Below are 12,547 nucleotides of genomic sequence, written 5' to 3' on the forward strand. Positions count from 1 at the left end.
TACTGATGCTCAGCTGTACGTCTCTTACTTCGCCTTTTTTATTTCTTCACCCATCTCTCTGTCTTTGTCTTCCCATCTCACCGTGTCTCCGTCTGCATGTTTGCACATTCTGTGCAGCTCTCATCCGTAGTGTTTGATTCCACCCTGTGGCAGCACTCTGTCTGCTGCACTCCATTTATGCATGTCTCTCCCCTGCATGAATCATTTGTCAAATTATGCATATTCTCATGAGCGAGTATATAAAAACGACTGAAGAAATTAGTGTGCATGCACATGTGTGCATGTGGGTGTCTTGTGTGTCATGTAGTGTGGTGTTGCATATGTGGGAAGCTGAGGTGGAGTGCTGATCAAAGCAGTGTATTGATTGTTTGTGTGCCGCAGGAGGGACCATTTTGGCCCATGACACTAAAACCCACACAGCATCGCTCTGGCCTGTGGGCCACAAGCCCTAATGAGTTACATGGTTCACCGACTGTAGCACTTGCTGCATTACACAGTCAGAATGTATAGCTATAAACAATTCACTCAGGGAAAATGTCAAGTTTTGAGAAGTGTTGTGCAAGGCGTACATCATCATTCTGCATTAGGATCTCATCTTTCAACTGAGAGAAAGGTCCAAAGAACGACTTGGCTTCTCTCCCTCTCCCTCTCTTTGTCTGGTATGCTGTGTCCTCTGCCTGCCGCTCTCAATAATGCATCCAGGGCATGTGTACAATCACAGTGGGTATGTGTTTGTGTGTGACCAAAACCAGTGGATCACAGTCAGACAGAGTGAACATCCCTCAGCTGAGTTTCCACGACAGCCTCAGTCTCTCCTCAGGCTCTTGTCACACTCTCACACATACGCACACACACACACGCGTAACTCACCATCTCTTCTACCCTTCCACTCCATTTGCCTCCATGGAGGGACCCCTTCTCAGAATGAAAGGCATGTCTAGACATCTCTGAAATATACATCTCAGCACACACACAGGGAGCAAGGCTGCTTCGCCTTAAAGAAGAGAAGGGGGAAAAAAAGAAATGAATTTCAAAGTACACCGGCATGTCCTCAGTCAATATCCGGCACTATGGCCCTGCCTTATTTATGAAGCTGCTTCTTTCATCTTTAGCAGTGTTGTCTATCAGCCACATGAAACGTCCACCCGCGCTTCATTCTTAACAACATACACAGAAATATGTGCTCTCGCTCTCTCTCACGCTCACACACTTCAGACCACTGACTGTTATCATTACAATACACGCATGTTTGATGAACAATATTGCCAACAAGCTCAGAACAAAGGGAACAAACGTGTGAGTGATCGGGATAAAGTTTGAGTTCTTTCTCTCTTTCCACTAACACTCATAAATAGAGATCACACGCTACGCTACAGCAGAAGCACCCGATATCCCTCATTCTTTTTTATCCTCTATTCTTTTTGGGGTGCAGAAGAAGAGAACATCTAAAATAAATGTTGTCGATTTAATTGCCATTAGCACTGGGGCAAAGGGAGCTGCTGGTGCTCTTATTGCTGCTCTCTGTCTTTAAGTCAACACCAGACAGTCATCTGAAAGGTTCAATATGGGTTTTCTCATTAATGGCCAAATCCATGGGGTAACCAACCAGCGCTACTTCCCCCAAAGTCCCCAGGCTAGACTCCTCTCTCATTTAATTTAATGTCACTCCAATAGGACAAGCTCACATTTATTTAGCCAGTCTGCCCTCAGGCGTTCATCCACCTAGGGAGACAGGGACATTTACTTACACGAAAGCATTTGCTCCAGTGTTGCGTCATCTGTTTATTTAAAAACACACAAGCCCTGATGCGTTTGGGAGATGGAAAATCCACTTCATCTTTGAAATAAATAAAAAAATAGAGAAGCATTTTAATTAAGTGCATCCTTATGATCTTTATTCTATTTGTTCCAATTCCCCAAGGTATAGAAAGGCCTCATATTTGCCTTTTATGAAAACAGAATAAAACATGCTAACGTACTGTGCCAATTTAAAACAAGGCGTCACCATAATATAGCTGTGCAGAATGCTGGAATATTAAACATGTCTATACAGCAGATTATCAATACAGGAAGTGACACGTGCTGCATTTCTGCAACAGATATGAACATTTACAATACAGCCATGTCTCTGTTTAGGGAACTATAATCTGCACAGTGCAAAACACAAACAACAAGAGTATATTCCCTTCATAATCAGTCTCTCCCAAACCAAGTTCCCTTGCTGATGTATTTCTATATGCGACTGGTCCAAAATAATAAACATTTAAACACTCGATTACAGTGTTTCAAGTTGTGTCACTGCTGATTCGAAATGTCGTTTGTCAAAAAGGACTCCCCAGTCACACTTAGAGCGGCATTCCTCGCAAGAGCACTTGTTCTAATATATGCCAGTTAGAATTATATATGCATCCTTATTTCACCCCCCCTCCATTTACCCAAACAGCATGCCAGTGTATTTAGTTGTCATAATGAGCTGTCATGCCTGATGCACTGCATGGGGACACTGTGCCTGCCAGCTTCGTGTGTGTCTGTGTGTGTTTGTGTGTTAGGGGCTGTTCTGCTGTATGTGTGTGTGCCTTTAGACAAATATAGATATCGTTGTAGAATTCACACACATTAATGTTTTCAGGGCGAGCCACACAGAGCGAGACGTGAACATGAAAAGGCAGCTGGTGGAGGACATGAAGACGAGACTGAAGTTCCTGCAGGAGATGGAGAAAAGTTACCGAGGACAAGTGGAGGAGCTGGAGAAGAAGGTACACGCAGCGGATTCTGTCATCATGGCATCCGATTAGTTTGATGCTCTTTGATAGATTGACAGAGGAAATTAGGTGTTGTGCTCAGTATTATTCAATATTTCTCATAGCCTAGCGATTGTGTCTCCTGGGTAACGACAGGGACTGTTGAGTCTAAAGAATAATACATGTAAGACAAATATGTAACTTGAGTGTCTGATTTAAAATAACAAATTTGGCTTTGGCTACCTTTCCAGGTGAAAACTTTATCGGAAGAGGCCAATAACAGGAAGGCCCTGATTGAATCTCTCAAGAGAAGATTGAATGTTGCAACCACAGAGAAAAACCAGCATGAGGCCTCCGGCATAAAACTGAAAGAAGAGCTGGAAAAAAAGGTTTGTAACCACTAATCTGCTGGTCTCACCTTTATCAGAGGATTTGGATTATTTGAAATGTTCACTGCAGTGTTTTGGATAACTTTAATTTTGTTCTCAACAGGTTGTTTTTTGCGCTTGTATCTTCAGTGTCCAGTGTAATTAACTATATAGTACGTGTGCATTGTCAAATTATACAGCAGATGTGTACAGTTTATTTGTCATCGCATTAGATAATATTCCACTTCATTAATAGCAAGAAAATATTTGGTACAGGGTTTTAGAAAATTCCATTTCCGTGCATTAAATCTTTACTCCCCAGTTATTAAAATAAACAAAACTAATTTAAAGTTGTAAAAAAAAAACAACAACTACAGAATGGGTTTAAGATCACATTACAGATTGGGTCATGGCCTTCCAAAACAGGCCATGGATATTCACCAGTCAGCCTCAACATCAAAGTCAGTGACCAGCTTTAATGTTGTGGCTGATCTGTTTATTTTTCTGACTGCTGACCCGCTGCTGTTTTTCTTTACAGGACCAGCGCATACATGCCCTACAGGCTCGCTTAGGAGCCAGTGAGCAGGCTTTGGCTGCATTGGAACAGACGGCCGAGGAGCAAATGGAAGGGTTGACTCAAAAGAGTTCCCATGCTTTGGAAAGGCTGCAGAGACAGCTAGGCTTTGTCTACTCTCAGCTGGAACAGCTTCATTCTTTCATCAAGGTACTGTACAATAGAGGCAAGGGTTCAAAGGCCAAGAATAATTTCATTCATCTTAAACCAGTAAGGTATTATCTGCCTGCAAGATCTTCACCTGTGATATTGTGTGGGAGAACCACATCCAAAGTTCGTTTTTTTGGGTTAATCTATTGATAATTGGGCAAAATGTGTAGGTGGGGGTACTGGCATGCTCACCTCTGTAAAGAAAAACTTGCTCATGGGACATAGATTGTCTCCCACCTTTGTGCACTCATTAATAGTATATTTGTATTTAGATTTCAGCATTTGATGCAGAAGTAAAAACTCTGGATCCCATGAAGAAACACTTTTTGACACATCTGTCAAACTTTCAAACAGAGAGTGGAACCTGTCACCGATGTAGTTGGACTGCTCGATAGTGGAAAGCTTCTAGGGGAAAATGAGTCACCATCATATACTGACATCTGTGGATATTGTTGGGATTTCACAGCAATACACGTTTTCAATGTCACATGGGGGACGGGGGACAATCCAAACTATATGTGAATTGTAAACATTGGACTTCTTGGAGCGACTCAGGAAATCGGGGTGCAACCATATAGCCAGAGAGCTGTGACTGTATCTTAAGTCAACTGTATTTTAAGGAGTGGAGAATGGCGGGATGTGAATCAGCACCTCTGAAGCCAAAAACAAGTGAACTTGCGTGACAGCAATGATTTAAGAGATTTCTACTTTTGTGGGGAGGAGTGAGCAGCGTCTCTGGAAAAAATTCTCAGTTTTCCTTTCCGATGTCATTCAAAAGTCTAACTGTGATCATGAAGCTAATGACCTTAAAGGTAAGAGCTTCCAATTTGATAACCATTAAGTAGCCACCAACCATTGCAGCTTCACATTGAAAGGAACCAGTTTAGAAACTTCAGACATGAGCCATCTGCAGGATTCCTCTCTGTGCCAGAACACTTTGGTGGTGTTACACATTCCACCTGGCCTGGGGAAGCCCTAGGATCCCCCAGAAGCAGCTCGGGGATGTGTCTTGGAGGAATGACGTTAGTATAACCTTGCTTAGCCTTCTACCATAACTGTTTCTTCTATAAATGTCAGAAGGTGAATGGATGTGTATATGTGCCATAATGCATGTGCACAGTGTGACACAAGGCATTACTGTGAGACTGCTGTGTGCCCAATGGGAATGGGCACTATTGTCTTTGTGTAGGCCTAATCCATCACCCTGAGGTGTGTTTGTGTGTCTGTGTCAGTCTTTGTGTGTCTGGCAAAGACTGATAAAGACTGTCCATCAACATGGTTCATCTGACGGCTGTCTGTCAAAGCAGGAAAGGGCTTGGCAGGGATAGATAGTGGCAGCAGTGTATTTGCACACACACATTAATCAAATGGAAGATTACGACAGTTTAGATGCCATATGCAATCGTTTTGTCTACAAATGCCAGAAATATTAAAATTTACTGGAACAACTATTGTCCTTGTATGGTTCATTTTGCATCTGCAAAGAACTGCAGGGGCATTGGATGTGTATTATCGTCCACTTCCTTTTCCTGCCTCAGATTCCTCTGATTTCACACGGTGAAACCATGTGTGAAAGAGATCATGCAAATCTACGTGCAACCAAAAATAGAAGCTGCATTATATGCGAAGACACACATGCATAGAAATACAATTCACAATCGTTTTACTCCTTTCCTCCATTCCCATAACCCTAGGCTGGTGGGGCCATTGTGTTGTTGTTGAGGATTCACATCATTGTTTGTCTCCCCTTAGCTCTTGTGATCCCCTATAAGAACACCAAGCCCTTTGATTGGACTGCCTGACGTCCAGAGGAGATTTACTCTTGTCATGTATTGATCAGGACCGGAGGGCTGTGCATGTGTGTGTGTGTGTCTGTGTGTCTTTATGAGCTGGGTTTCTTTTTTTTTTTTGGTTCTTTGTGCCTCCTTGTTTTATATGTGTGTGTGGAGAATTTTTTTTTTTGTGTGTGCCAGCAAACCCTTTTGGCCCCTGCACACGCCCCAGGCTGTAAGCACTGCTGTTGAACTGCTAAACAGTGGCCCTGCATGTAGTGACTACTCCACAGACACACACACATGAACATGAACATGCACACGCTTTCTAGGTACTTCTCTTACACAGAATATTTTGGTTTCTCATCCCCAATGAAAAGTGAAATTGTTTTTGAATAAAACATGTTTTTAATTACTTGGACAGCAATAGTGCAACAACATTTTTGCATCTGATTACCTTAAAGTCATTTTTTATACATTTTTATAGAGGTTTACATTATGACCCATCTCACTCAAGATTTAGGGTACAGTCATTTCAATGGTGCCCGCATAATCCAACAACATTAGAGCATTTATTTCCTCCCTTTCTGCTCTTAATGTTTTTGAGTGGCCCTTTGTTTCGTCATGTGTGTGAAGAGGTTCAGAAGTGGCTAGTTATTAAAGAGGATTTTTTTTAGCTGCTCATTTGATCCCCATCTCCATGCCCTAATCCGCATCCTGTCTAAATTGGCCCTCTGGCTGTAGTGATTGTGGTACGAGCCAGGCTAAGAGCTCTTAACAAATACACACACACACACACACACACCTTCAGTGTATTTGAATAGCTTGTGTGTGTGCTGTGGATGTGTGTGTGTGTGTGTGGGTGGTTATGTACCCCCCTCCCTCATTTTGTCTTTTCCAGCACTGAGAATGAGTGATGAATTCACCCATTAATCTCTGTCTGGATTATTCCAAATGCTGGGTTTAGGTCAATTGAGCACAGCCCTCGACTAGTGACAGTGAATATCTATTAGGCTGTAAATAAAAGACTGTTGGTTAATGAGCTGTGTATTCCTTAAGGGTAAACACAGCGCTCAGATCACCCAAAAAGAGCTAAAGCTTCCTTCCCTTATCAGGAAATGGACTATGGTTATAATTTCTATTCGTCAATTTTGAAATAGTGCCATTCTAAATTAGACGTCCACCAGTGAAAATTATTTAACAGTACTTGAAGTTTAATTTAATTAAATTGAATGTTGCTTACGCCCTGTCCACACAAAATAAACCTTTTCCTCCGTGTTTCAGCCTCTCGTCCTCACGCAAGCGGCGTTTTAAGTCACTAAAACAGATTTTCTAAAGTGCAGGTCTCTGTGTATCTGTGTGTGCATGTAAAGTGGAGTGGAAATGATGAAGTCACTGTTTACTTCGTGCATACCCACTGTTGCTTTGTGTCATTAGCATGCACCAGAAACAACAGCAATGATGGCTATGTGCCTGTTTCTCTATATTTAGTTAGACCTGTTAGTTTGCAGCTACATTTGCAGCTACATTTAGCATTACTACTATGATGATCATTCACAGGTGTCTGCCTCACCCAATATTACTTGGACCACAGAGTTCTCTGGTGTTTGACGTATCATTGATGTAGACTTTCTCGCCACCTACTGGCCCGGCATGTTGGTTTGAGCGTTTGTAGTTGTGTCTGTGTTCTCGTGTGAACAGATATTTTGTAAAACAGGTAATGTGGATGGAGATTTGTTTTTTGTTTTTTAAACAGTGAGGCAAATATCGGTTTCAAAAAATATCTGCAGTAGTGTAGCCAAGGCATTAGAGAGAGTAAGTCTCTCTTGTCTTCTTGGATTTAGAAGACATTTCACACTTTTCTTCTTTTGTTGGGTTCAATCTGCCAATAGTTAATTTATATATACCATTGTTTGACCTTTTACTGAACTTTATTATTTGAATATGTGTGGGCTTTGTATACTGTGGTCCTGTCTCATTTAAATTTCTGAATGCCTGAGCTCTGCATGTGTATATTTTTTGTCCATAAACAAACTGCAACGCTCCTCATATACAGTGAGCTGCAGGCCTCCCACGACTCCCTCAGCTCTCTCCTGTGAGAACCACCACTGCCTTTCGAAACTGCGATTGGTCCACCTGCATGAAATTAAGATGCTTGAAATTGAGACGTCTGTCGCTATGCAACATTGTTCATGTGTTATTATCCTTGTGACTGTAAATCACTTGACCGTTTTCATATGTTTCTTCTTACGTTTGTGTACGTCGTGTACACAATGTACTTGGTTAAATTGTGCAATGTCCAGGAGTAAGTTGTACTTTTTTTTTGTTTGTTTTTGTGTACTGCAACTTCTCCTGTCTCCAGCTTTCTCTCCCCTGACCACCTATTCCAAGGTCAGCTTTTCAGCGGGCTTACAGGGGAATGATACAGAAGATTATTGCCTCGATCAATAAGCTCAAAATGAAGCAAAGGGGAGTTTACTTTATTGACTTTCTCGTGTACAGTGGCAGTTTTAACATTTAATTGTCTCTCTGTATTTAGAGCAAACTCCCATTTAGTGCCAGACAACTGTGCCATCCCCGGCCTTCCTCGTCTCACTTGCCATTCACTCGGGCACCATTTGAAACAGCCCCTCGTAGCTTAATTATTAACAGTGTTATGCTGCCCTGTTGTACTGTGAGACATTCAGAAAGCAAATAAATAAATGAATGTATTTTCAGTAGCGCACTGTCTTTCCCTCTCTGATGCATGATTCTCTGTTTGTGGAGATTTTAGCAAAACTTGGGGTGTGTTTGATATCAAAGCTCTGTTCCCTCAGCTTTCAATCGACGGGGCAACAAACCCTCAGGTCCATATTCCTACAAGGGAGCGTGAGGCGAAACCGAGGAGAATCTGAGTGTGTCAAACTCAATATTCCTCCATAATGTACTAGGCCTCTCTGGCGCATGCTTGATCAATTTCATTTATTCATCTGTCAGGCAGAGCTATCCCTCTTGTTTTTCCATATCCATTTCATCATCCTCTTCTTTTTTATTCCTTCTTCTCCTCCCCCTTCAGGCCCTGGCCAGTGAAATACTTTTAGACGTTCAAGAGGTCAAGCAGCAGTTGATGAAGAGGAGGCGGTTGAGGCAGGCCAGCACTGTGGCAGTGAAAGGCGGCCTCTCAGCCAAGTCTATGATCAAAGCCAAATCCATCGCTGCCTCCATTCTCAATATGTCAGAGAATGATCTCGCGGACATAATGGACACTGATCAGGTAAGGCCAAGGGACAGTCAACATTTTATACAAATGCTAACTTGAGGATCTATATCAAGTTTAGATCATGCCCACAGCACTCAACATACCTTTTAATAGATTTCTGTAAGGTAACATTTTGAAAAACGTTAAAAGTTTTCTGGGGGGTTTTGCACAGTGATTGCACCAGAGCACTGGGAAAGACATCATATCATCAACATTGATTTGTGGCGTTGTGTATCTTTTTTTGTCAATAGAGAATAAATGTGTGGCAAGGAGCAACAGCAACTTCAGCCTCACCTCTGGAAACAGATGCTTTAGTTTAGCATTGGTGGAAAATGGAGGAAATCCGGAGAAACTTAAGCTCTCTGATCTTACTTCATTTCACCTTTATCTAATAGTATTTAGCCTTGCTGGAAACTTCTGCCCTGTCTGACCTTCTCTTATTGATGAGTAAATAGACGTGGGCAAGTAAGCAAGGCTGAGCACTAAGTAATGTTTTTAAAGGTGAACCACACACCAAGACATGACCCTAATAAGATGGGAAGTTGCAGTGCAACAAGAAAAGGATGTGGCTTCATGTGTAAAGCCGGTGTTCTTGCTCTCAACAAGATCAAAAACCTGTCAACACCTGCAGCACCTGTCAACTTGATACAAGATTTATTTTGGCACGAGTTGAGTAAGTACAACTCCTTTCTCATCGGTGAAAGCTGTTGTTGAGCCGAAGATTCTTGCTATTGACTCCAATCTGCCTGTAAAAGTCTGAGTTTCACACTCTTTTTCCAACTTGGTGGGTCCTTTCTGCACCATACATCATTCCAGCCGTGTCATCAATTAGCAGCTCCGTGTTACAATCAACCTCCCATCCTTGGGGACTTCCTCCCATCTATCACAGGATGAGAGACGGCGCACCAGGCACTTACTCACACTTGAAACCAATTTTAGCCTTTTGCAGCCCAGCTCCACCCAGGAGATGACAGGACTCTGTTTCTCACTTGACAAAAAGTCCCCCTCATCAGGGCTGAAACCTCTGTGGGAGAAGTCATTCTCTTGTCTTCACCACTCGTTTTCGCTGCCATATTAATGGTGGTTAACAACTGCTTGGTGCCCTACATGGCGAGTGGAATTTTTCCTGTTAATTGATAGAACATAGATCACAACATGCAGACACCCATTAAATAATTGACAGTAAGGTTAAGAGTGTGATTTTGTTTTTTCAAGAGTCAGAAAAATAGATAGATCCCAGGAGAAATCATTTGTGTCTGTACTTGCATTTGTTTAAGTGGCTGTCATGGGGAAACGAGTGATTTCATATGTGCACTAATTGAAACTCCTACTGGACTCACTGAAAGAGCTTGGAAAATGTGTTCATATAAGTGCCGTCAACTTGGCATTGGAAGTAGCTCAAAAACAGGTTAAACTAGAAAGGCACTCTGCAGAGCGCATACCTCCACCAAGGCCTAACAGTCCCCTTGAATTCAATCAAGCTGCATCACATTTCACACACTCATAAATATCAGTTACCTAAATATGCCTGTTTTTTGTTTTTTTTAACCACGAAGCATGAATTATTCCCTGGGAAAATGTCCTCATCCACATCTGCACCAAAATGGGTTCTTCCCTGACCCATACCGTATCCCTCCACCAGGTTTTGTCCTATTCCAATCCAGTTGTTTTTGTGTAATCTTGCTTACAAACAAATAAACCAACATGCAAAACAGACATAGAGGACAGAAAACACCTCCATGGCAGAGGTAACCAGTTTGAGCTCCACTGTGCTAACGAGTTGTTAGAATTAAAAAAATTGATCTACACTATACAGCTGTCAACAATGTGTTGAGATTTATTCTTCATACATGATTTAGAATTGTGATTTGTTTTGAGCTTTAACTCATTCTTTTACTCTGATTGTATGTTACTTGAGGACATGACTTGAGGTTATCAGAATTTCCAGTCAGTCTTCAACAAGTCCAACACAAGTGTATTCATTTATTCACTTGGTTTAGTGATACCAGTGTGCTGAATGAGAGCACAGGGCTCACTGGGATTGCTTGTACTTCTCAGTTTTACTTTTAAATGAGAATACTCCATTGCCAACTGAGCTACTTTTCTTTGGTGTGCCAGATTTCTTTACTTGTCAACGATATTCACAGAAGTTTCCAACATTTGGGGTTATTGGTATTGGTACTTGATTTGGAAATCAATCCTATTTTGAATTTCTGACATATCAAAATGTTTAAATGTATTATTCCTAGTTGTGGTTATTATTTCAGAGGATTTGGGGAACAGATGACCTTCGTGTAATTACCACCATCTCTTCCAAAGACTACATATTTTCTTTTCTCCAGAGCATTAGTTTGGGCTTTTTTTTTTGTATTTTTAATTTATTAATTGATTTTCAAGCCTTTTGAAAATAATACAGAAACTTAGAGCCGCCTCCTTACAGACTAACACTTTAAAACATAAAAATCAATGTAATGCATGCACATAGATGTACAGAAGGCGTGTAGCTCCTCCACACATGTATCATGCTGCACACTGTAATGTGCCTCTATCCATTCCATAGCATGCAACTGAGAACCAGAGAGGGCAGCGCAGCTCTAGGCTCCCTGGGCAACTAGTTTTGAAGTTAATGATCCAGATGTAATAAGCCTATAATTGCCAGGCCAGTTTGTTTTGCACCTAATGTTAGATGGAGCGTCCGTGCTTTGTTATATATCTACCAAGGGTGGACAAGCGCACTGACTGACTCTCACGCACACACACTTTTTCACACACAATGTTCACCCCGGTGGGAGGCTTGAAGGCAGCAGTCACAAGTAGACTTTCTTCTCTCACCCTCTTTTTCTCTCTCTCTCTCACTAATGTAACAACACACTGCCTCCCCCTTGCTCTCCATCTTCTTCTCAGTTACTCTAAGCACCAGTCACTAATTAGGCTGAAATTAGCCTAGCCTTTGTGCTGTCACCAGGATCACACATGGAGGGTTCCAGGAAGCTGGGGACTGCAATGGGGAAACACATACTTAATCCAAATGTGAATTCTCAAGCCCTTGCCCTGTCCAGACTAATGTAGATATATTGCAAAGCAAACTTTTTCCTCTGCCTTTGAGCCTTTTGTCCACACGCAAACTGAGTTTTGAGTCATTAAAACAGAGATTTTTTTTAAAACGCCTTCCGAAGTGCAGATTTGAAAACTCAGGTTTCTGTGTATCCGTAAAAACTTGTAAAATAAGATTGTTTGGGAAAAAATGACCTCAGCGTTCTTCTCTGGGATTTGACCATTGACGGATGGTTGATGTAGACTCTATCACCACCTACTGGCACAGCGTGCTTGTTTGACCGTTTGTAGTCCTTAATGTTCTCGTCTGGCCCGAGATATGTTCGTGTGGATGGAGAATTTTTTTTAACGTAAAATATACATTCAGAATAAAATCCACAAGGTCGTACATACTGTGACAGGTACATATTGTGTCTGCTGTGTCTAAAGCTCTCATGCTCAAACACACAGTTTTACCACATAAATGAAGTAGTGAAAACATGGATGCAGATGGATGTCTTTTATGATACTGAATTTTATTTACATAGGCACATGCAACATGTGTTGTCAGCTGAAGCACAAAATAACTGCACACATACATATGATGTTTGATATGTAGAGAGGAACACTTCCTATGACCCTCCTAAGCAATAACATTGCTAATATTTTTC

General features: G+C 41.6%; 1 protein-coding gene across 1 annotated transcript in view; it reads left to right on the plus strand.

Moving 5' to 3' along the window:
* The window catches only part of cntln (centlein, centrosomal protein), an 82,860-nt gene that overhangs the window by 59,036 nt on the left and 11,277 nt on the right, over positions 1–12,547 (plus strand). Inside the window, exons 22-25 of the mRNA XM_035184126.2 lie at positions 2,630–2,756; positions 2,993–3,130; positions 3,648–3,833; positions 8,661–8,858. Coding sequence (XP_035040017.2) covers positions 2,630–2,756; positions 2,993–3,130; positions 3,648–3,833; positions 8,661–8,858 — 649 coding nt within the window. The remainder of the gene's footprint in view (positions 1–2,629; positions 2,757–2,992; positions 3,131–3,647; positions 3,834–8,660; positions 8,859–12,547) is intronic.

Source organism: Hippoglossus stenolepis, chromosome 2 (genome assembly GCF_022539355.2).
Source record: "Hippoglossus stenolepis isolate QCI-W04-F060 chromosome 2, HSTE1.2, whole genome shotgun sequence".
Taxonomy (NCBI): domain Eukaryota; kingdom Metazoa; phylum Chordata; class Actinopteri; order Pleuronectiformes; family Pleuronectidae; genus Hippoglossus; species Hippoglossus stenolepis.